Source organism: Trifolium pratense, linkage group LG6 (assembly GCF_020283565.1).
Source record: "Trifolium pratense cultivar HEN17-A07 linkage group LG6, ARS_RC_1.1, whole genome shotgun sequence".
NCBI classification, from domain to species: domain Eukaryota; kingdom Viridiplantae; phylum Streptophyta; class Magnoliopsida; order Fabales; family Fabaceae; genus Trifolium; species Trifolium pratense.
This window is the reverse complement of record NC_060064.1, coordinates 29431919-29457668: the sequence shown is the minus strand read 5'-3', so window position 1 is coordinate 29457668 and position 25750 is coordinate 29431919. Positions and strand designations below refer to the sequence as shown.

General features: G+C 32.3%; 4 protein-coding genes across 4 annotated transcripts; 2 read left to right on the top strand and 2 right to left on the bottom strand.

The window, feature by feature from the left end:
- Window positions 1-3235: 3235 nt before the first annotated feature.
- On the top strand, window positions 3236-3625 carry LOC123892071 (classical arabinogalactan protein 11-like). Its single transcript, XM_045941918.1, has one exon. The coding sequence runs from the start codon at window positions 3236-3238 to the stop codon at window positions 3623-3625; it is 390 nt and encodes a 129-aa protein (XP_045797874.1).
- Window positions 3626-5647: 2022 nt separating this feature from the next.
- On the bottom strand, window positions 5648-12384 carry LOC123893094 (aconitate hydratase, cytoplasmic-like). The gene is made up of 20 exons (XM_045943015.1): window positions 12247-12384; window positions 11217-11377; window positions 11028-11120; window positions 10606-10791; window positions 10325-10486; window positions 9890-10034; window positions 9632-9774; window positions 9466-9522; window positions 9303-9382; window positions 9123-9198; window positions 8575-8760; window positions 8213-8280; window positions 8000-8118; window positions 7790-7911; window positions 7577-7675; window positions 6973-7452; window positions 6765-6863; window positions 6179-6421; window positions 5928-6028; window positions 5648-5826 (listed from the first exon to the last, which is right to left on the bottom strand). The coding sequence occupies exons 2-19, from the start codon at window positions 11238-11240 to the stop codon at window positions 5960-5962; spliced, it is 2451 nt and encodes an 816-aa protein (XP_045798971.1). The 5' UTR covers window positions 11241-11377; window positions 12247-12384; the 3' UTR covers window positions 5648-5826; window positions 5928-5959.
- Window positions 12385-12580: 196 nt separating this feature from the next.
- On the bottom strand, window positions 12581-15075 carry LOC123893095 (pentatricopeptide repeat-containing protein At5g66520-like). Its single transcript, XM_045943016.1, has one exon. The coding sequence runs from the start codon at window positions 14898-14900 to the stop codon at window positions 13266-13268; it is 1635 nt and encodes a 544-aa protein (XP_045798972.1). The 5' UTR covers window positions 14901-15075; the 3' UTR covers window positions 12581-13265.
- A 6751-nt stretch (window positions 15076-21826) lies between these two features.
- Window positions 21827-25640, top strand: LOC123891278 (zinc finger protein CONSTANS-LIKE 7). Its single transcript, XM_045941118.1, has 3 exons — window positions 21827-22797; window positions 24071-24301; window positions 25375-25640. Exons 1-3 carry the CDS (start codon window positions 22009-22011, stop codon window positions 25396-25398), a joined length of 1044 nt encoding a protein of 347 aa, XP_045797074.1. The 5' UTR covers window positions 21827-22008; the 3' UTR covers window positions 25399-25640.
- The last annotated feature ends 110 nt before the right edge of the window (window positions 25641-25750 follow it).

The window sequence follows — 25750 nt, the reverse complement described above, 5'->3', positions numbered from 1 at the left end:
AGGGTGACTATTCTCATCGCCGTTAACATTTTATGAATTAGGTTTTTAGTCAAGTGTTAACTGTCTGATAGGATGACCATTATATAGCAAAATGGTTGATAGCGAAGACATCTCATTGGGCTTAACTAAATGACCCAACCATCACGGCCCATTGAAAAACAAATTAAAGCCCAACTAATAATTCATCATCAATATAAGATAGTTTAATCGACAATTTAATTAATTGAATAAGTAATCCAATATAAGATACCATGGGCATAATTCACATTCAGAATTTGAGGAAGAACAAATTAAGGGCAAATTGGCTTAGGATTTTCAAATATTGGGAGGTAAATTATAAAGAGAAACTGCTACAATAATATATTAAAATTGGCGTAGGGCCGTTTTAAAACAAATTGAGGGTTTTCAAATATTGAAGAAGAAAAATTATTAGAATTTTATTTCATCTGGCCTTATTTATAAACAAAAGTTACTTTTTAGATTCATTGAATAACTGATGTATTTAGCTTAAATATGATAAGAGGCAGCGACATTTGGTATGGCAGCAGTTCAATTATGTCGGATCGGATCTAACAATAGAGATGGAGGCGGTCCAACGTTATAGTGAGGACAATCTTCAAATAGCGCTCTAACAATGTTTGGAAGTATCGTGGCCTTAGAAATGTAGTATCGCAGCAGGCAAAAATACTTATAGCCCTTATGGTTATCATAATGGAGTAGTGTTCTTTGCAATCCACACATGTATTAATTGTGCCTCGAGAATTAGCAAAGTCATGCAAGGTTTAGTCTAAATTCACGCAAGGCAATTAAAACTTCAACGGAAATATTTGTACAATCGTAGTCATAGTTAGGTTATGGCCTTATGGGAAGAAGTAAAGATGGTTAATGCATGATAATGGGACTTTCGGGTTAAGACATTTGGGTTATGAGTCGTTTTGCTTAACAATGTTGAATCCTCGCCGAAAATAACAAAAAGGAAGGTACTCTTTTAGATTCATTGAATAACAGATGTATCTAGTCTGTATTATAGTCCAGATACATCTGTTATTTAATAAATTTAAAAAACGCACTTTTTCTTATATTTGTGTACGGAAGTCTCAATTGAAATATCAATTATCAAAACAGTGGATGCACATTAGAACATAAAAATGATGATTGCCTTGGAAAATAGCTTGAATTTAATTAAATAAAGGCAATCGACAACTTCAAGCGAAAGGATCTGTGGTTATTAATACGAAAGGATTTGTGGTTATTAATTATTATTAGTATGTACAAACCGGTAAGTTCAATAAGCTAGCTTATACTCCCTCCGGTTTTATATATACAAGGAATATTTTGGAAGAAAAAAAATTGATACTTTTTATAAGAAACACTTTTTAAATTTATTTTTTTATTAAATAGATAATCTATTTTATACTCTTATTAAATTGTATAAAATGCAATTTATTCCAATATTATGCATTAATTACACAGACACATTCTCAAGGTTAGTTTTGGAATAACACATACATTTTAAAAAATTTAATAAAAAATAAAAATAAAAATTTCTTTGATTTGTGTGTTTTTCTCGATGTGTTCCTTATATATAGGACCGGGGGAAATAGTTTATTGGACTACCTTATAAACTTGTTTTATCTTATGAATCAAGATGTCGTAGTAATATCTTTTGAATTAAGATATTATAGATCCTACTTCATGATTTCTTTGGCTTCCGCTTCCACACTAAAATATGATTATAGTTTTTTTTTTTACTAAAAAACATGATTATAGTTACTAAAAAACATGATCTTCCACCACTATATGATTCACAGCTAGCTCCACCGCGCAAAGGATGCATCTTCTTCTCTTTTAACTTTCACTCTTGTGGTTGGAATCACAAAGTAATGGTACTTCTTTGTCCGTTAGATGTTATTAGTCCTAGTATTAATTTGCTTTTTGATAAAGACTTAAGGGAAGTTTGTTCCTCTATAGTCGGTCCTTAGTTTTTTTATATTCCTTATCTTATAAAAAAAAATGATACTTCTTTGTCAATTAAAAACGATGGTGAAATTGATTATTGACGCTTTCCAATTCCGCAAACGGAGAGTTGTAACACCGTTAACTTGCAAGGGATGTATGTTTCAATAGGAGAATTAAATAAGAGAGATTATTGTTATTTATTAAACTAGAGAGGGGTGTGCATGTCATTTAAAGAAATCTTACGGGAGGTCATTGTAACTTTCCCTATAATCTATTATTCCAACATGTCTTATATTCATTGATTACTACATTAATTCTAATATAAATGATATATGAGCTTGGGGGCTTCGTGTTTTTTTTTGAAGCACGTGTCTTCGTGTTTGATTTTTAAATTAATCCCTTTTGTAGGCTTGGTTAGTATTTGTTACGTATAGTTATAGTTTTTTTTTTTACAAGAATGTATAGTTATAGTTATTTTCATGAGGAATGTTCTTGTTTTATAATTATTATCTCATTAATAATAATAATAATAATAATAATAATAAGGGTCTTGCTAACGAGTGTCCCCGGGGCACTCTTTAAGCATTCCATTTAAAGAAATTTTTTATTCAAAAAGTTAAACATTACAATTTCCAATGCATTAACTTTACGCATTCCGATAAAAATTCTATAAAAAACTTACTATTTAAGGGCTTAAAGAGTGCCCGGAGCGGGGGCACTATTTAGCATTTGCCTAATAATAATAATAATAATAATAATAATAATAATAATAATAATAATAATAATAATAATAATAATAATAATAATAATTCATTTTATGAAAACATCTATCTATCATTGGGATCTACTTCTTTTTTTGGCAAAATATTAAAGGGACAACTTGATCCCACCTTTTGTGTAAAAAAAAAAAACTTGATCCCTCCTTGATTTGCAATTTTGTAAAAAATTGAAAGCCACAATTAGCAATGAATAAGTCAAAAGATCTAAATTAAATTATATCTTCTCATTGGCTCCAATTAAAGCCATTCATAACCACTAATTTGAGGCAAACTCCCAAATTAAGCTTAATTTTTATCTCTCTAATATCTTGCACCACAATTTCCCCTAACTTCCCTCAAAACCCTAACCATATAAAATGATCTTCCCCCACTCAAACTCATTACCACATTCATTTGTTAGTATTTTCTCTAATACATTGTTCATTAGAGAAGTACTAACAACACAAACACAACCGCAATAACAACAATAACAACAAAAACAACAACAAAACAAAACAATGGCTCGTAACTTGTTCGTTCTCGCACTCATCTTTGTAGCCGTTGTTGGCGTGGCCATGGCCGCTGAAGCCCCATCTTCATCACCAAAATCATCACCATCTTCACCAAAGTCATCAGCACCTTCACCAAAGTCATCAACACCCGCAACCGCATCACCAAAAAGCTCACCAAAAACCTCACCGGCTCCTCCTACCTCATCTGAATCACCTGCCGCTTCCCCATCTGACGACGAAGAAGACATCAATTTGGATGCTCCTGTGCCTGGACCTAGCGAAGAGTTCGGTGAGGAGGAGCCCTCAGTCGCGGATGATGAGCCCACTAGTGGAGCTTCATCTCTTAAAGTCTCAGCTGTTGTCGTCGCCGTCGCAGCTGGCTTCTTTGCCTTTTAAGTTGTTAATGAGCTTTTGAAGAAACAAATGTGTTGTTGTAATATTGCTGCACCATGTGCTATGTTGTGCTTGTGTAATGTGCATGATCATATTTATTTAATAATACACGTCAAGAAATTTATAACGTTGAATACGATTTCCATCTATGTTAGTAATACTTTTTTCTTTTCTTCATGTTGTCGCTTTCCATGTCTCTTCCTTCTCATTCTCTTCTTATTCATAAATTAATTGATTAATAATTAAAACTGATAAAGAAAGCTAGAGAAGGTGAGAAGTTTGAAAGCTATAGGTGGGAACCTTCAGTTTAACAAGAAGAAGAAATCATAACTTAAAGCCATTTTTCAATTTTTGTGATATATACTTTTGTTTACCGGAAAACATAACTTAAAGTTTTCCAAAAAATTTACATACCGGAACCGTTCGTCGGGTGAGAAGCCAAATGATAAAAGGGGTAAACTTGGAATTTTTAATGTTTTAAGGGGTAAAGATATAATTGTTGGGGTAGAAAAAAAATTCTTTATTTTATGATGAACATTTGCAAATTGCAAGTAATATATTTGGGTAACCCACTATTCAACCCAATCCAACTCAACCAAATCCGGAAATTAGTGGGTTCATTCAATTCGACTCAATGTTGTAACAGATGATTGTTTTCCTGGACCCAATCTGGAGTGCCCTATGTAATTCGGATTTTAGTTTGGGCTAAATTCACCTCAATTCGGCCCACATACACACCTAAATAGGATGAGGAGTAAATGAAAACCAAGATGAATACTACGGGGATTATAATATTTAGATATTTATATTTTGTTGAATCTATTTTACTGTATTTTTAAATTTGTAATATTTAAATATTTTATGTGTTATGACATTTATCTATCTTAGTTTTTTTTTTTTGACATAACATTTATCTATCTTAGTTGTTTTATTATGTTTATGTTTTATTTATTAATTATTTTTATATTAAATTTAAATTCTTTTATTTAGTTAAATATCATTTTAAAAACAAAAAAAAATGTTTTTTTATATAGATGAATTTACTGCGGTTTTAATCGCCAATAAATATTGTGTGTCAAATTAAAAATGAAAAATAGCTACCGGTGGAAATTTCCGCCACAAACTAGTGTTTAACATACTGTCAAAAAAAAAACTAGCGTTTAACAAAAAATAGATAAACTTATTGACAGATTTTTCTGCCATTAAGTTCCATTACACTTTTCACTTTCGGGCGGATTATTCTACATTATTCCACCAATAAGTTGGCAGATTCTTATGACGAGTTTTGTGGTGCAAATTTCCGCCAATAAACTTATTGGCGTGCAATTTATTAACAAACTAATTCTACCAATAAGTTTGAAGTTATTGGTGAATTTGGCCACTTTTTTAGGGTAAAATTCCGCCCAAAAATGTTGTTTTTATTGTAGCGAAGACACATTTAAATTTATTATATAAAAAACAATTAAGACAAATTTTAAAAAAAATTATTCTTGTAGCGAAGACACATTTAAGAAAGAGATACTGTGAATTTATGTGCACATATAGTAGAATATAGTAGAATATAGTGTTGGTTAGAAGTTGCCTATACTCATGATGTGTGATGTACTCAAGTTCATAATTTTTCAAAGTTCGAATATAGTTCTAATGAAAAACATATACTATAGTATGTTAGTTTACGACGAGTTAGTTTTATCCATATGTTTTAATTTTGTTTGAAATATTTGCGCAATTAATATTTCTCGTTTCTATTCACTTGGTATCTTATGCTCTTGCCGAGCCACCCCTTTCTTTTCATTTTTTTCATCATATTCACAAGTTGCATAACGTATATTCCCAGTTATATGTAGATCTCTCCAAGAGTTTCGTCTTTTCAGTAGGCCCCTACCGGTCATTATTTTGCGACTGTATGATGTAGCTATTATGATTAGGAGTTGTTCGAATAGTTTGGGTTGTATACTTGTATATAGAAGTACGCATGTTGAAGTGCTACTTGTGTAGCCACTATCCTTTCGATTACATGAAAAACTTGGCCTATGATTAATGTTATTACTGTCGGACGTATGTGTATTTCTATGTCAGGATTGCCAGACTTATTATATATCAAGTGAATGTTAGCCAGTGTGACTTAGAAAGAGTCGTGACACTGACACGGACACGTAGCTTTCACAGGTAGCATGTTAGCGACTGCCTTAGTATCGCGTATCCTATACATAGATAAAGCTATGTCAATTGTTATGAACTCGTGGATATGTATATGAATTGAGAAACTTCATCCATATATACATAACATATGAATCATACTTACACAAGTATAGCTCACTAGGTAAAATCAAAATTTCATTGCTTAATCAGGTTGCGGATAACATAGGGAAGAATACCACCATGATCAATATATGCCAGCTCCACCTATAAATTGGGATTTGATCCTTCTAAATAAGTAAAAAAGTGAAGCTAATGTGTAAATTCAATGTAATGTATCTTTAGCTTCTTGTTTAGGATATCTGGATGTATCCTATCAAAATTAAGGTAAACAAAAAATGTAAATGGTTTATGTACCTTTGTGTCAAGGCAAAGCTTGCATGTAAAAGATTTCCCCGTGTCTGTTGCGACATTAACATCTTGACTAGGTTCTATGTCATTAACATTTTCTGGAAGATCAACTGTGAAATGCTCGTGACCTGTCAATTGTAGTGTTTCTGCATCATCGCCAGACTTGAAGCAAAGAGGAACGATCCCCATGCCAACAAGATTACTGCGATGAATTCTCTCAAAGCTCTTAGCAATGACCGCTTTCACCCCCTAAATGGAATATCGAGTCAAAAGAATTTGTAAAACACAAAAGAAATGCAATACATAAAGAGATTAGTAACTAATATAGTTAAACAAATAAACGTTGATTAGTAATATAGACATGTTAGTATAGAATCATTAAACTCATAATTAAATGTAACAGCAAAAATGTCCACAAATCCTAGCTCAAACTGGCAATATGCTAAAATTGCTAGGTCGGACGCCATGACCGGGTTTGAACCCCGGTCTCTCCACTTATTATGTGTTGAATTTTCAATGGCTTGTAATTTCGTCTATCTACCCAAAAAAATATAACAAAAAAATAGTACTATTTTGTAAGGTGTGAGCTCACAAGTAGGAGAGGACCCTTGGCCGCCCAATCTCTAGAGCTTCCAGTTCCATAGTCAGCCCCAGCCAAGATAATGGTGTCCTGATTAGCTTCCTTATACCTCTATAAGTTTTAAAAAAAGAGTTTTTCTAAGTATTCATTTGAACATTAAAACTTGTAAAAACTGAATTTTCATAATGCTTATCATTTATTAAATTAATATAATACTAACCATTGCTGCATCATAGACTGTCAATTTTTCTCCTGATGGAATGTGAACTGTTTTTGGACCAACTTCTCCATTCAGAAGTTTGTTCGTAAGTCGGATATTGGCAAATGTACCTCTTACCATCACTTGATCATTTCCGCGACGACTACCATAAGAATTGAAGTTATTGTGATCTACACCATGCTCAAGCAAGTATTTTGCAGCAGGGCTATCCTTGTGAATACTCCCCGGGGGAGAAATATGATCTGTCGTAACACCATCTCCAAACATGAGCAAGCAATAACAATCCTTTATCTTACGAAGACCTGGTGGCTCCATTGTCATGTTCTTAAAATACGGAGGCTCGTGAATGTAGGTGGAGTTTGGATCCCACGAATAGAGAATTGAACTGGGAACCGAAAGCTTATCCCACATAGGATTGCCTTTTGTAATAGCCTCGTAAATGCTCTTGAACATTTCAGGCAATACATAAGTTTGACGAGCCTATAAGCGCGTAAAAATAAATATACATGTCAAAGTCTAATTATCATTAGATAATATTCAAAGTAAATTAACAATTATTATATTGATCTTGTAACTTAAATATTCTGATTTTTATTTTTTCTACCTCTGAGACCTCTTCATTACTTGGCCAGATATCTGTTAGGTACACATTTGTTCCATTCTTTCCTTTTCCTATTGGCTCTTCATAGAAGTCAATGTCAACCTGAAATGTAAATTTTGTTGAGCTAAAATTTAAAAATAAGCGTTGAGATGATTCAGAAAAAAGAAGTAAGATGTTTTTAAATCAAATTATCATGGAAGAAAAAAGAAGACAAACCGTTCCAGCAAGGGCATAGGCAACTACTAATGGAGGAGAAGCAAGGTAGTTTGCTCTTGTTAATGGATGAACACGGCCTTCAAAATTTCGGTTTCCAGAAAGAACAGAAGCAGCAATAATGTCTGCAAAAGTTTGAAAAAGGAAGATTGGACCAGGGTAGTAGTGATTAGGATAGAAAGTTTAATATATATGTATTATCTTAATGTGTACCATTTTCTGAAATTGCAGATGCCACTGACTTATCAAGTTCTCCGGAGTTTCCAATACATGTTGTGCAACCATAGCCAACAGTGTGAAAGCCAAGCTGATTTAGGTATTTTTGCAGGCCACTAAATAAATTATATGCATAATAATCAAGGTGTGTTCTTAAATATAAATTTGTGCAATGAAAACCGTAGAAAAATGAGTCGGTGTATCAAAAACCTCTGGATAAAATATTCAGTGACAACCCTCGAGCCAGGAGCAAGACTTGTTTTAATCCATGGCTTGACCTGATAAAATATCACATGGAAACAACATATCTAAATGATTGATATATAGTTAGATTATCTAGTCAATCAGAAGATAACGATTGCAGCCAACTGTCGGGTTGAATTTACATTTATTTGTTGAGCTATGAAATACGAACATGGACACGGACACGTTGACACTGATAATTATTTGAGAAAATGACATAATTCAATGTACTCATAAGTGTCGGTGTCGGACACCGACGCGTGTCTGACACCAGAAACCACCTAATCCAAGGAGTGTCCGTGCTTCATAGGTGTTGATTTGAGACTAACCTCTAAACCTAGTTCACAAGCTTTCTTCGCAACAAGGCCAGCCCCAAGCATTACACTAGGGTTAGATGTATTAGTGCAGCTTGTAATGGCTGCAATGACAACACTTCCGTGCTTAAGCTCAGCAGGATGTCCTTGGAAAGAAAACTTTACCACTTTATCCTTTTCTCCTTTTGATATCTCATATCCCTGCTAAAAATTAAATACGAAAAAACTGAGAGAAAAATCAGTTTAACATAAGCAAAAATAAACAACATGGTGGCACATTACACATAGTCCAAAGTATTCAGCCAGTGAACCTCTATGTCAAGACATCACTGTGACTTACAATTTTGCAAAGGCTGCACTCAGAGCTTAACAAAATCACAGTACCACGGTGATTTTGTCAAATCCACCGTGATTCCAAACATGAACTGATATTGATGTTGTTTACAAGATATCAAAATTTTGGATAGGCTCAATATCAACTAACTGAATAGTGAGTTGTTATGGAAGATGATAGTTTATATTGTATATTGAAAGTTCAAAGTCATCTACAAGCTCTATGTTACCTTGAATCCGACTTTGTTGTGAAGACATGCATGCCAATCCGCCTTCATGTCTTTCAAGCAAACTCGATCGTGAGGCCTTTCAGAAAGTATAAAAGTTTGTAATGGGACAAGAAAGAGAAATTACAACAATATAAAGGAATAAACAAGTGGTAAACTCGGTTTAATTTTCCGTTATCATACCTTTTAGGCCCTGAAACACATGATTCAATATCTGCCAAGTCTAACTGCAAATAAGATGTGTATATTCTTTCCTGGTGAGCCTGGATGACAAAAATATTTACATGACTGAAGATCCATAACTTCCATCGTATCATATACTTTTTATCGATACAGAAGATGTTACCTCCTTATAGTCAATAAACAATCTATTTGCACATAAATATGATTTTATCATCGAAATCTGTAAGCAAGCAAACATGGTCAACTAATTAATTATGTGATGGTTTATATAATGAGAAAGGAAAACCATTTTCAAGGAGAAAAAAAAAGTAAAAGAAAGATTGTCTCACTGTCTCTTCACATCTTCCAGTCAATCTAAGATATTCCAATGTGACATCATCTACAGGGAAGAAGGCCATTGTTGCTCCGTATTCCGGACACATGTTTGCAATTGTAGCTCTATCAGGTAACGACAGTTGGCTGACGCCTTCACCTTAAGGCATATTTAAATAGGTTCACTCATATGTGAAAATTGTTAATAGGTTCACTCATATGTGAAAATTGTTAATAGAATCTATCCTATGAAGTCTCATTATTAATTAACTTACCATAAAATTCAATGAACTTGCCAACAACGCCATGGTTGCGCAACATTTGAGTCACAGTCAAAACCAAATCAGTAGCTGTGACACCATCATTCAATTTCCCAAACAACTTGAATCCAACAACACATGGCAATATCATACACATCGGCTGTCATTCAAAAATATATAAGTATGTCAACGCCTTAAGATAAAGCCAAGTTTCGCGGTAGACCACAATCACATGGTGGAAAAACAATTTTCCCACTATGTGTTACTGTGGTTCCATTCTATAACAAAAGATAAAATAAAGTCATTTTTTTCATATAAGTTGTAAGGTGTTTTCATAAACTATTTTCAATAGTTCTCTTAAACAGTCTCAGAAGTGTTTGTGCTTGTAGATAAGCTCAAATAATCTAATCGATTAAGTATTTTGAAACAAACATCATTTCCATACTCTACCTGGCCAAGCATGGCTGCCTCTGCTTCAATCCCTCCAACTCCCCATCCAGCAATTCCCAATCCATCAATCATCGGTGTATGCGAGTCAGTACCAATGACACTATCAGGGTATAGAATGCCACCAGTGTTGAAAACTACTCTTCCAAGGTATTCTAGGTTTACCTACAAATTAAATTTAGAATGCTATATTTTAAGTCCATTTATTTATAACTTAAATTTTGTATTAGTGCAAAGTTCATGAGAAAGATTTTCATTGAAATTCATAAATTCAAAATATTTACTTGGTGGACTATTCCAGATCCAGGAGGAACAACAAGCACGTTATCGAAAGCTGATGATCCCCATTTGAGGAAACCAAATCTCTCTTTATTCCTTTGGAACTCAAATTCTATATTTGCTTGCATTGCATTCTCTGATCTGGCTACATCAACCTGAACTGAATGATCAATAACAAGTTCCCCAGGAATCTGCAATGTAATAAGTCCGCAACAATATTCAATATAACGAAAGTTCAAAATAATATCTGAAATTGAATATTTCCTATCACATTAGTCCTTTTTTGAGTCCATCAAATCATTCTCTAATGTTGGTTTTCGATCACGTTAGTCCTTTTGAGTCGATCAATTCATTCTCTAAAATGTTAATGCATATAACATGAAGAAATTTTTTAAAAAGTAAGTAGGTTGATAAATTGGTTACAAACCAAAGGGCTAATCTTGTTAGGATCACCACCAAGATTCTTCATGGCATCTCTCATAGAAGCCAGATCAACAAGAACAGGAACTCCAGTAGCATCCTTGACAAAACAATCAAATCACTTAGTAATAAAAAAAAATTAAGATTTTTCTTTTCAAATAAAAAAAGACCAACTACTCATGAAAATGGATAAAACCTGCAGCAGAACACGAGCAGGCATGAAAGGAATTTCAGTTTGGTTTTGAGATTTGTTCTCCCAATTAATAATATTTTCAACATCTTTCTGAGTCACTTTAAAGTTGTCACAATTACGTATGGCAGATTCTAGAAGTATGCTTATGGAGTATGGAAGCCTCTCTTCAAAATGCCAAATAAACAACAATTGATCAGCCACACCAAGTTATTCATTAAACACTAAATCTAAGTACTCAGTGTAGTGTAGCAATGACACCACGTCTGAAAACATGTCCGGTGTCTGACACTAACAAGAATCGATAGATATGGTTAAGAAACACTGTTACATATGTTTAATTATTCCATTTTCTAATATTAATTACTACTATGAGTGTCAACATGTCAGTATCGTACGATACTTTTGTTGAGCCATGAGAGGGAGTCTCATTGTGTTGGATCAATACATTGGGCAATGAGCAATTATACAAGTGAGTTGGACACCACATCTTCACCCATAACCTTAAGGCATAGGGTTTATGGGTGCTGCTCTCATTGATATATCTCAACATCCGCATCTGTGATCCAACACCGTGAATTTCTCCCACTCCCCCATCAAGTCGAACCGGGCTCGGATACCACTGTGGGCAATGAGAGGGAGTCTCACTGAGTTGGATCAACACATTGACAAAGAACTCACAAGTGAGTTGGACAATACATCTTAACCCAAAATTTTAAGACATTGAGTTTATGAATTCTCTCACTTATATGTAGTCAGTGTAGCACCAACACCTGAAGGCATGTCTGGTGTCTGATACTAACAAGACACCGATGCATATTAAGAAACACAATTACATATGGTTCAATTGTTCCATATTCTAAGATTGAGTTAAGATCCTCTCTCTTTTCTCTCTCCATTTTCCCTCTCCATTACTAAAGTTTTGAGAGAGGCTCTTGATTCTCTAGGATTGTTTTGGGTGTTGACGTGTCAGTATATCATGTATTTGTGTAAGTGATTCATAGGTCAGTAGAAAGCAAGAGTTCTTAGTTCTTACCAATTCTAGGATCATTTAGTGCAGGCAAACTATAAAATCTTCCATATTCACCACCTCCAGGCTTGGGAAGACTTGTCAATATTCCTTTAAACACATTTTCAGAAGCTAAAAAGGTGGAGAGGATAATTAAACAGGTTAGTATAATACTTGAAAAGATTTGATTTGAACCATGTTAAAAAATTAAAAGTTTTTGAAGCAAATGGACATGTAGAAAGTATGTATAATAATATTATGCCAAGATCATTGTCATACCAAATGTAGCCATCTTTCTACTAAGAGGAGGGGAAATTGAAGAGAGGCAAAAACAACTCAACAAAGAGTAACTATTAAGGAAAAAGGCTTTCATAGATTGAATTTAGAATATATTTTGTCATAGGAGAGAAAGTTATACTACTGCAGAAAAATTATGAGTTTCTATAATTCAATCTTTGACTGAATAATAAAGATTATTACACTCATTCTTGTATACTTGACACCTTGCTATAATCCAAAATAGAGGTTCTCTAAAGTCAACACGTAGTATTGTACTTTTGTTTTTTAAGAATTACACCTATCAGTCCAACAAAGTCATTTTATAAAAAGACTCTTACATTATTAATAGTAGGTGGTCCAACAGATTTTCAAGAAGTACCAATATAATCTTAGAATTTGGGTCGAGTCTAACGCAATTCAATAAAACTGACATGTAATGTGAAGATTGTCGCCACTTATATCTTTAGGTCTTCTTTCATCCAATATGAGACTTTTAACTAGAGCCGTCAAATTTTTCAGTTTGAATCCAATGAATATAATCTACATTCAACAAGAATTTTTCTTGCATGTCCCCTACAACTACAAGTATACTAAAGATCTCATAAGAAAATAACACATAACAAAGCAGCATATATAGTGACATTGAGAGGACAACTTGAGGGCTCAAATAATCAAGTTCAATGTACCAATTTCTATACTAACTCCATGTGCTGTATAATAATGAAATTCTGCTTCACAAGTTCCCTTCCCATGGTAAGTCACTGATTTCATATCTTCATCTCGTTGCTTAATCTGTCTAAAACCAATACAAGTTCTTTCATGGGAAGTTCAGAAGACCCTCCAACCGAAAATTCTTGAACCACTCCATTGATTTCAATCATGCTGCAGCCCGGGACCTTTGTTTCAATTCCTCTTTCTTTCATTAAATTCCTAATTCTTTTGGCCGCATCGAACTTACCAGCTTTGGCATATATATCACATAAATTCATATAGAAAGCATGATTATGAGGCTCCAAATCTATCAAATGATGAGCTACCTTTTCTCCTAACTCTATATTTCCATGCATCTGACAACCACCAAGTAATGCACCCCATACATAAACATCTGGCTTCATTGGCATGCTTCTTATGAGAATCATTGATTCATCGAAGAGCCTAGCTCGACTAAGAATATCAACCATGCAAGCATAGTGATAAATTTGTGGTTCAATCAGGTAATCATGTTTCATTACATCAAAACACCACCTACCTTGCTCAACCAAACCGGAATGAGAACAAGCCGACAATAGTCCAACAAATGTTACATGATTAGGCTTTACTCCAGCTCTTTCCATCTCTAAAAAGCAATCAAAGGCTTTCTTTCCTAATCCGTGAAGAGCAAACACCGATATCATTGCTGTCCAAGCCGAGGCATCCTTCTCAGGCATGTCGTTGAAGATCTCAAGAGCTTGCAGCACATTCCCACATTTGCCGTACATATTGACAAGTGCTGTTCCAATTACCACATCACATTCTATATTGTTTTTTCTTAAATATGCATGCACCCATCTCCCATGGTCTATAGAACCTAGTTGAGAACAAGCTGAAAGGACACTAGCTATTGTAATCTTATCCGGTTTAACAACATCATCGCCACTCAAAAACTGCATTTCATGGAAAAGTTCCAGTGACTCCTTCGCATGGCCGGCTTGAACCAACCCTGTAATAATCGAATTCCAAGTTATAATATTTCTTCTACTCATCTTTCTAAACAAATCCAATGCCATGTCAACTGCTCCGTTTCTCAAATATCCAACAACCATCGAGTTCCAACTGACAATATCTCTATGAAACATTTCATCAAACAACTTCCGTGCATTATTCAACAACCCGAAATTCATAAACAAACTAATCAAAGAATTCCCAACAAAAACATCATTCAAAAATCCAAACTTTAACACTTGGCCATGAATAACTTGGCCAGTAGTAGCACCACCACATTGCCACCTATTGCAACCCTTTACAAGGAAAGGGAAAGTGAGGCTATTCGGCGCAATTCCATTGTTAAGCATTTGCTTATACAACACCAAAGCCTTAAAATAATGTGTATCATCACCTCCTTCTAAGGATCCATATGCTCTGATCATAATATTATACGCGCGAAGATCGGGGTTATTGATCATGTAAAAGACATTGTTGGCATAGGTGAAAGAACTATAATTCGAGAAAGAAGAAAAGAAAAGTAAACGGGTAATAAGATAATATTGGTCATTGGTATATAAATTTGGAGACTTTAGGATTTTGGTATGAATAATTTTGATTTGTCTAAGGTTCTTGCATTGTTGAATCAAACTAGAGAGTTTATCTTTGAGATTGAGGCTTTTAGATTCCCTCAAAATTTTGACATCAAATAATGTAACCATAACAATGCAACAAACATGTAAAACGAAAGTAATGTTGTGTTGTGTTGTGTTGTGTCTAACAATGTAGTGCTTGTGTTTGTTCAAAATTCAAATACAAATCAAACATTCCTCATAAGTTATAAAATTAAAAACTCTAAACAAACCATCTGAACAGAAAAAAAAAAAAAAAAAAAAAAAAAAAAAAAAAAAAGAAGAAGAAGAGGGAAATACTGTTTTTGTGATGAAGGTTTTAAATAGCAGAGACGGTCAAAATTGTTTTGCAATTTTGGTTGTTACCGTACCGCGTTACGGTATGTACAAATTTTATTAAAATTATATGTACTATAATAGAGTATGTACAAAACAACTTAAATTAGAGATAAATTTGAAGTTTTAAAATAGGTAAGAAGCTAAAATGAGATTGTATTCTCTAATTTATGTTTGGAGTTGTACTAAAATTGTGATTTTTCACCACCAATATAAAAAAATCTGACGCTGTGAGAATATGGAGATGAAAACATGCGATTTTATTTTATAGAGATGAAAATTAAAATCCACTAATTTTACTGAAACGAAAGTGTCTTTTAACACTTATAAAAATAGTGATTGGTTCAAGATATGTTTTTTTATATGTAGTATTCCTGAAGTACTTGTTAAACATACTAAGACCATCTCTAATGGTGGGTACTTATTTTTTTAAGTACTAGTACCTAATAAGTACTCTCATTGGAGCAAAACACAAAGAGTACCTAATAGGTACTGGTTCTACAATAAGAAGTGATACCTATTTTATTTTTGTGGGTCCCATTTATAATGATGCATAATTATTGGTGGAATGTGTTATTGGTGGGACCTATTTAAAACTTTTTAAGAGATTTGGGTTGGAGGGATTGAGTACTTATTAGGTACCATTATTAAAAAATTATAAATATGTGATGTGTACATGTGGGGTCCAGTTAAGTACTCAAAAATGAGTATCTTCATTGTGGATGCTCTAAAAAATGAATAAATGACAAAATTAATTGTGTTAAGACAATTTTTTACACTTTTAGGGCCTTGAATGAACCATTTTGAAAACAAAATTTTCATATTAACATGTTTAACGATCACTCTTCAACATTTTCCTTTTTTTTTTGTTAGTGATGTTACATGTCTATGGCTCACCAAATTTTGAGCTCATAGTCTATAGCTTATAAGTTTATATGACAAAAAATACATTTTTGGTAAATGTTTTTCAAAAAAAACTTATAGTTTATTTTAGTAGATTATAGCTTATTTTTTAAATATTATTTCAAGTAGCTTATAATTATAAATTATTATTTTTTCTTCCAATTTTATCTCTGTCATCTTACTTATTTTTCATATCTTTTTTATTTCATTTCATACTTATAAGTTAGTTCAACTGTTAATTTTATCAAACAATACAAATTCAATCAGTTAGTTTATTCGCTATAAGATAAAAACTAATTTATTTCGTTATAAGTTCTTTCGCTATATACAAACTTATCAATTATTCGCTATTTTTTATCAAATTAAATTAAAACTTTAGTTAAATTAAAATAGATACAGTATGTCATCTCATCTAAATACAATACTATTTAATATTTTTTTTAATTCTTTCTTTAAACAATGTTGGGAGTCCCTAGTTAAATAATTGCAACACATGGCAATTAGGGCTGGGCATCGGTTCGGTTCGGTTCGGTTTCGGGCTCAAACCTTAGAACCAGTCGGACCGATGGGTGACATATGCATAACCATATCGAACCAATTAAATACTCGGTTTGGTCGGTTTATGGTTTCTCGGATTGACTCGGTTTCGGTTCGGTTCAACGGTTTAAACCATTTTTTAAAAATTTTGTTTTTCTCAAATTTTTAATTAAAATTGGCCCAATATAATTGCCGGTTACTTGTGTCATTTTTTGTCCAAACGTTTTTTCCCCAATTTCAGGGCCTTTAAACTTAGCCATATTGTTAGCCCATTATTTTCTATTTTTTTATCCAAATATCTTGTCTAAATCTTTGGTCTAAATTTTTAATTACTTATTTTTTTTAAATGATTATGCTGTTAGTAGCTATATGCTTGATAATAATTAATAATAATAATAAATTAATAACGGTTCGGTTTCGGTTTGCGATGGTCTGAAACCTTCCAACCGTAAACCACCCATTCAATGCCTTAATATCCACGGTTTACACAATTCCAATCCGCAGTTCCACAGAAATCAACCCGAATACTCTGTTTCGGTTTGGGTCAAACGGTTTCAATCGGATTGGGTCGGTTGTGCCCAGCCCTAATGGCAATGTGTTGTTTGTACTGACGCAGCTGGGTTCACACGGATAGTTGAAAAAGGTTAAAGAAAAAGTGATAAAGGGGGGACCAAGCATGCAGACAAATTCATCTATCAATATTCAATCTTGTGATATTCTTGTGAATTGTCCCCTTCAATAATACTGTACTTATCAAAAATTAATGTCACTAATAATAAAAGGGTCATGCTAACTAGTGCCCCCGGGACACTAGTTAAGGATACCAAAAGTAGTAATTTTTTCATTGAAAAAATTATTTTTTATACTTATAAAAAGTAGAATACACAAGTTCCAATGAATTTATACCTTATTTAGCTTCTTAACTAGTGCCCTAGGGGCACTAGTTAGCATTTTCCATAATAAAATAATTCTTGCATAGTCACATAGGAAAAATAATTACATTGAGAAAATAATTAAACAATATTTATTTTTCAAAATATTAAATAATACTTCATTCGTCTCAAAATAAATGACCTAATATTAACGTATTATTCATATAATTTACTTTCACATATTTTTCAATAAATATATACATGCAAATATAAGCATATGAGATAGATATTATTTGATTTGTCTCGATGAATATTTTTAAAATATATAATTTTTATAATTTTTAAGGATAAATAACTTAAAATATTATTAATTAAGGTTTCACATTGACAAACATGAATGCAGTCAACTAGATCATTTATCTTAGAGCGGATGGAGTATGAGTGATTATATTTTTATGACCACATAAAAATTATCCTTAATATAATATGCTAATAGATAGATGTGAACATAATTCAATTAAGAGGACATTACTTTTACACGCAGAGTAAAAGTTTGAATTTCAGAGATTTAGTTTGAATTTCAAACACTTCATTTATTTGCTTTAAAAAAAAGTAGAATTTTAGCTACTAAGATACTTAAAAAAAATACTAATAGCTAGGGCTGAAAATCAGTCGAGCTGAGCCGAACTCGACTCGATAGGAATTGGTTCAGCTCAAAACTCGACTCAAGTTCAACACGAACTCTTTTTTCAGCTCGAGCTCGGCTCGTTTAAAGTTCACGAACAGTTCAATTCGACTTGTTAGGTTCAACTCATTAACTTAAATCACACGATTTCAAGTCAATTTTTTTGTCAAAATTTCAAAATTTGATCTTTAACCTTTTAGACTATTTTTTGTTTAAAAGAAAAGACAAATATTAAATTAAAATAAAAGTCATCCCAAATGTATAATAAAAAGTCTTTTGAGAAAAAGAGAGTTTAAAGGAGTAAATTGTTTTTTTGGGTAAAAGGAGAGTGGGTAATAGCCATACATAGGAAACTGAAAAGTTAATTGATATGTACAGTTAATTTGTATAAGTTCTTGTGTTTGATTGCAGGCTAGTTTTATATCCTCGTCATTCTTTATGTTTGTTGTTGGACTATTTGACTCGAAAGAGTAGTTTTGCTTACTACCGCTGCAAGGAGTTGTTGGTTCGTGGATCTATTGTGTGTTGTCAGTTCATACGTTAGTCTTTAAAACCTCTTGGTTAGTCCTTCAAATGTTCATGTATCATCTTTTTTTGCAACTTAGTTTCGAGCTCTTGTGATTGCTTTTTGTTTGTTATAATGAACTAGGGGTTTAATCCACTAGTGCTGTTTTAAATGTAATAATTATCTGATTGGGCTGATTTACACTTTTTATGTGGACTTACTAGAGAGAGAGGGTCTTGTAAAATATTTAAATTAGTTAAAGAAAGAGTGAGAAAGAGAATTATAGAGGGAGAAATAGAGAAATATATATGGGGAGAGAAAAAGCTCAAATTGGTCTTCGAGAAGAAAAAAACATGAAACTTATTTGGTCTTTTATCCATAATCTAAAATGTTAATTAAATTAGTCATTTTTATGATAGTTTGTAGGGACATTTCAATCCCAATTAAGGCCTATTTTGATTAACATTTTAGATTTTGGAGGATTTTTCATTTCTTAAGAACCATTTTGGTATCCGTGATTTTTCTCACGACCACTTGGAGTATGTACTCTATAATAAAAATCTACAAACAATTGTATCTTTTGGTTATTTAGATACTCTCTCCGTCCTAAAATATAAGTAAAAGTTGGTCAACACAAGTGAATGTATTTGGTCTAAATCTTTAACTAAATACATCAAGTTTTTTGACTCATTTTTCCTTATATTTTGAGACGGAAGGAACATGTGTTTAACATATTTTCATAAAAATTAAGTTTTGTGTAACGGAAACTTCTCAACAACTACGATAACTTTTATCCTACTAGATCATTTTTAATGGGTAATTTGTCTATAATATGAAAATTTTAGGGTGCATTTTACTTTTGGATCTTGCTAATGTGTGCTCTAAAAACACATGTTAAAAATCTAAAAATATAATTTTTGTATTGAAAAATACAGCACTTTGACTTTTGAAAAGTGAAATGCATAACTTTTAAGAAGAACCTTTTTATATTAAGTTTCTTACTGTATCATGTTCCCTTACGGCACATTTTAACTTTTGTCTTTACCTTTTAGTTCACCCCAGTCCCCACCCACATACCCCCACCCAATTTAAGAGATTAGAACAATTTAACATATGCCACTCAATTTAAGAGAATTATTTGCTAGATACCTTTGTCCCTAAATATAGGACTTCAATGATAAAACACAAAGATTAAGAAAATCAATTGTAGTATTAAATATGTTGATAATTGATATTCTTTTTTACAATTTTATTCTTTAAAGAAGAGGATGAGTTAATATTTTTTTAGAATATTTATTACAAATTGTAGAAAAATATATTCTATAATTAAATGTATGTTGATGAAGAAATAATTAATGCCTTTAAAAAATTATGTTATAAAAAGAGACAAAGAAAAATCTCAAAATAATCTTATCTTATATTTAAGGAAGAAGATAATATTTTGAAAAAAAAATAAATAAACAATTAACAATTTTTGCAATTTAAAAAAAAAATAAATACTCCCTCCGTTCTTTTTTAAGCGTCGCTTTTGACCATTACACATATGTCAATGCACAACTTTGATCACTAATATGTTTAATTATCTATTATAAAAATAAAAAAAAAATTATATTTTAAAAACATTCGTGAGACAAATTGAACAATATTTATTTACTAATATTTAATTTTATATAATAATAAAAATTTATAGTCAAAATAAATTACTCCATCCGTACGATAATATATGTTACTTTGGGAAAAAAATTTGTACCACAATATATGTCATTTTATATTACGAATCAAGCATTTAATGCTATTTTTTCTATTATACTTTTAACTATTTATTACTCTTTCTTCTTTCAATTTTTCAATTTATTTTTTCCATACCATAAATAAAGGACAATTTTGTAAATCAACTCATAATCACTTTTTTCCATATAACATTAATTATTTTTTTTAATATGTATAAAAATGTCAAAACGACATATATCATGATACGAAAGGAGTACATAAATAGTAATACACAATAGTCAAAACCAACACTTAAACAAATAGAATATTTAACTATTCAATCAATCAATAGAATATAATAAATAGAACAAACTCAAAGTTCAAAATTTGACATTACCAAATAAATCATATTCATAGGTTAGACCCATGATTTTGTTAATTGAAACCATGATTTATTATTATTATTATTAGTAAGAAACTACTTCTTCCGTACCACAATATATGTCGCTTTGACAGTTTTACACATATTAAGAAAATAAGACATATATTATGACACGAAAGAAGTACATAAATAGTAATACACAATAGTCAAAACCAACACTTAAACAAATAGAATATTTAACTATTCAATCAATCAATAGAATATAATAAATAGAACAAACTCAAAGTTCAAAATTTGACATTACCAAATAAATCATATTCATAGGTTAGACCCATGATTTTGTTAATTGAAACCATGATTTATTATTATTATTATTAGTAAGAAACTACTCCTTCCGTACCACAATATATGTCGCTTTGACAGTTTTACACATATTAAGAAAATAATTAATGTTGTATGAAAAAGAGAAATTATGAGTTGATTTATAAAATTGTCTTTTATTTATGGTATGAAAAAAACAAATTGAAGAATCGAAAGAAGAATAATAAATAGTTAATGATATAATAGAAAAATAACATTAAATATTTTATTGGTAATATAAAACGACATACATTGTGGTATAATTTTTTTCTCAAAAATAACATATATTATGATACGGTGGGAGTAATAAATATAAAGGTCTTGCTAACCAGTGCCCCCGGGGCATTAGTTAAGGAACCAAAAGAAGAAATAAAATAAAAGTTGTGCATCGAAAACATCAAAATATAAATTTTTGTTGTATTGACTACACTATTTCCAAGTAAATATTTCTAAATTTGAATCTTTAACAAGTGCCCCTGAGACACTATTTAGCATTTGCCTAAATATAAATAATTTAACACAAGAGTAAGAAGATGATGAGAGTAATCTAGACTACCATTGAGGGATTGCCAATATATCACCTCACCTCATCTCTTCCATAAACGAAATCCAGATAACAACATAGAATCCACTCTTCTACCCAATCACAACATCACACGTGTCAAACAAACCACCCATCACATCATCACCTCATAGGTCAGTGTCCCTCCCAACAAAAGTCACTCCTCCCTTTTTCCTCACTTTTCTCTCCCCTCCCCCCCTCCATTATTATTCCACTCTCTTCCTTTCTCTTCTCTTCTCTCTCTCTCACACACACAAAAAAAAAAATACTAGTAGTAATTGTTGTGTTTGAAAGAAACTAACTTTGTTAAATTCATATAGTGTTTGTGTTTTTGTTTAAGTGAGTGATGTGTAACAAAAATAGTACTACTACTCTTTCTACAATAAAAACAAGATCAGTTACTATGAAGAAAAAAAAGAAACAAATTCATACAAATTCATCTTCTGTTTCTCCATCTTCATCTTCTTCTTCATCTTCTCTTAAACCAAACAAAAGAAAAAACAGAACAAAAAGAAAAAAACCAAAATATCTTAGTCTCAGATTACAGCTTTCACAACAACAAACACAAAAAAGTGAAAAAAACCAAAAACCAAAAAAAACCAACAAAAAAACCCAACACCAACAAAAGCAACAACCTCAATTGAATCATCATGTTTTCAATGATGATCTACAAACAGAGCAAGACATGCAAGAAGAAAACAACGTGGCTTTACTTTTCACATCTGACGGTGGAGCAACATTAAATGGACTACTAGAAGACGAATCAACGACATTAACGGCGGTGACAACAACGGAGGAAGAGGAAGAGTCTTTATCAGTGATGAGGTGTCCAGAGATGGAAGGGTTAGTGAAGAAAGCTATGAGGAAGAGAAATGATGAAGAAGAGAGTGAAGAAAGATGGGTTAGTTATTCAGAAGTTGTTGAAGAGACGAAGAAGGAAATGATGGAAGAAGTGAATAGTTGTATTGGGATTGAAACGATGTCGTTTTTGGGGTCTTTGTCTTTGAAATTGGATCATGATGGTATATTGAATGCTTGGTCTGATAAAGGTTCTCTTTATGTTGTTGATGCTGCTGCTGATGATGCCCCACAGACTGTTCCTGATTTGTTCAATGCTTCCTCCATCCTTCCCAATGTAAGTAATTTTCTTATCTTCTTTTCAATTTTGAGATTTGTTTAGTTAGTGTATGTTTCGATCCACGGTGAATTTGACGAAATCACATTGCGATAGAACTAGAATGAACAATCTTGTGGTATAGTTGTTGATCATCGTCATTTTGTTAAACTCGTCACAAATTGAAACAATACACTCATTTGTTAATTTTATGGTAAATTTTTAGGTGTAGTGTAGCCTTATGACTTCATGAAAACTTTGTTTTGGTGGAAATGAATTTTCATGAATTAATTTGTTTCCAACATTTTTTAGTTAATGTTGACTTTAATTCTTTAATTTTCCTTAGAAAAAATTAATTAATCACTATGAAGACAAATCATTGTTTTGTGAGTATTTTATTAAGTTATGAGTATGGACCAAAATTAGATTGTGTCATAGAGTTCTTTAATATTTTGTGATTGTGCATGTGACATGTATTTTATTTCTTTATTCACTCTTTTGTGCATATTTTTAGCTTGAATATCTCTATTTAGTATAATGTTGTGGTGAATAGGGGTCCTTTCATTTTGTCACCGACAACTTTTATTTTCTAGGTAGTAACTTTTTGGCATGGGGTCTGTTTGATTGGGATCTTTATTACATAACACGAGGGAGCCTTCTACTTTTTTATGCCCTTATTTCAATGGGGCCATTTGGTTGTGATGATACTTGTGACCTCTCTTTATCTTTGAGTAGGAGCCAACCAGCTCAGAATTTTGGGTTGGTCCTAAATCGACCTTAAAAAACCGGTTTATCAGGTGAAAATTGCCTTCACATAGTAAATATATTTTCAGGTTATCTCTCGATCAATGTGAGACTCTTAATGTGACCCATGTTGGCATGGTTGGGTATTGTTATGTTTTTAGCTATTCATTGTTACTAATTAACAATTAGTGTTGAGTCTCATATATAATTGAGGGACATCCATCATGTTCTAAGTTGATTTTATAGGATTGAGTTATGTCTAGACCAAATTCTAGGAGAAGCAATTCAATAGTCAGGGCAAGAAATTTATGGATTTAATTTGATTTTCTAAAACTAATTAGTGCGAGACAGATGATGATAGATATTTGAGTCTTTTAATGATTTTGACAGGTTTTTATTATTGGTTCATGCGATAAATTGAATTGCTATAGACTAGTGAAATTCTATTAGGTGGTGGTTTTGCATCAATTTAGGAATATATATATAGACTACATGTTATTATCTAATAGTAATAGTGTTTGATGAAGCTGTTTGGTTTTAATTTGGACAGGCAATGTGGGATGGTTATGGGTGTGATGTTAATGGGAACACATGGAAAGTTCCTGATGGGGTTGGAGCTAGCAATAACAATATGAAGGTGAAGGAAGAAATGGGTTGGAAGCTTGGTCAAAGAGAGGCAAGTTTGTTGAGATACAAAGAAAAGAGGCAAAGTAGACTCTTCGCTAAGAGGATCCGTTATGAAGTTCGCAAGTTGAATGCTGAAAAACGGCCTAGAATGAAGGTACTATTCTAAACTTCTATTGCTACTCTATTAGAATTTCGATCCAATTCTAAGATCTGATGAAAAGAGTTTATAAAGAGTAACATCTCATGCATTAATGAGACTAGTGTGATTGTTCTTTGAGTTGAAAAAGATTATTTAGTTCTTTGTTGTTGTAGACAAAAGTACAAAACATGTGATCTTCTTTCCCATCTTTTGAATTTTAGAGGTTAAGTTCATAGTACATTTAATTCAATCAATGTGGTATATTCCTTACTATGTGATACAAAGGAGGGTAGATGGGAGGTAGTGGTTTTAGAGGGTAAGATCATAGTACATTTAATTCAATCAATGTGGTATATTCTTTGATGTCATGTGTTGTTTGCCGGATAACCAATGTTAGTAGTTAGTAATTACTACACTAGATACATCAGATAGTAAACATTTTCTTATATTAAGGACCGGAGAGAGTAGCATTGTTAGTTTTTGCTAAAAGTGGAAATGGAACCCCCGACCTCCTTATTACTCCACTCTCCATCTTATCCACCCCAACCACAAAGCATCATTATAACTCCCGACTAAGTCACCATTCTACTAGTACTAGACATGATAGTATCAGGATTGATACACAATTTTTACATGAGTTTCTTTTGCCACCCTATGAGTTTCTCGCGCACAACTTAAGCAGCGGGTGATGTTTGAGAAAATGGTAGGGCGGCAAAAGAACCTCTCTTTTTACATTAGTATATTTTACTAGTCTTTAATGACCCTGACCCCATTGATTACACAAAAAAATGGGTCATCTCCTGTCTTTTTGGGCTGAGTTGGCCATCCTCTTTTTTGTGGGCCCGTTGGTTCTTGGTTCCAATGTCCAATTGTAGGCAAAATAGTAGTAAAAATTAAATGTAGAAGTGTGGCACATGTAACATGTGGTTGATTTAGTAGTAAAAAAGTGGTGTTTGATTATTGAGTATTGACAATGTATGAAAGAATTATGATTGTGAAAAAGAGCACATGTCATGTTGGTACATTTTGCAATGTATGATCAAAACAATTTTTTGAATTGAAAGTATTCTTGTTGGTACATTTTGCAGGGACGATTTGTGAAGAGGGAATGAAAAAGTGTAGAGCGCAATGGACTGTTGTTTACGACGTTTATAATGTTGGAGGGACTGGAGTTAGAACCCTGAACCCGGATCATACCTCCAACTTCAACACATTGGGAAACTCATGTAGGTAGTGAGTTGTGTGACAATATTAGACACTGGAAAACAAAAAGTGTAATTAAAATAATTTAAATGAATGAAACATTCTTTATCCTCTTGTTCTATTCTAATATTGTAAATAAAATTAGTTTTAATCAATCTTATATAACTCCAAATTTTGTTTGTGAAAAAAATGAGCACCAAATATGTAAAATTAGTTTTCATTGATGCTCGTTATCTATTTATTTTGGTCAGTTGCTATTTA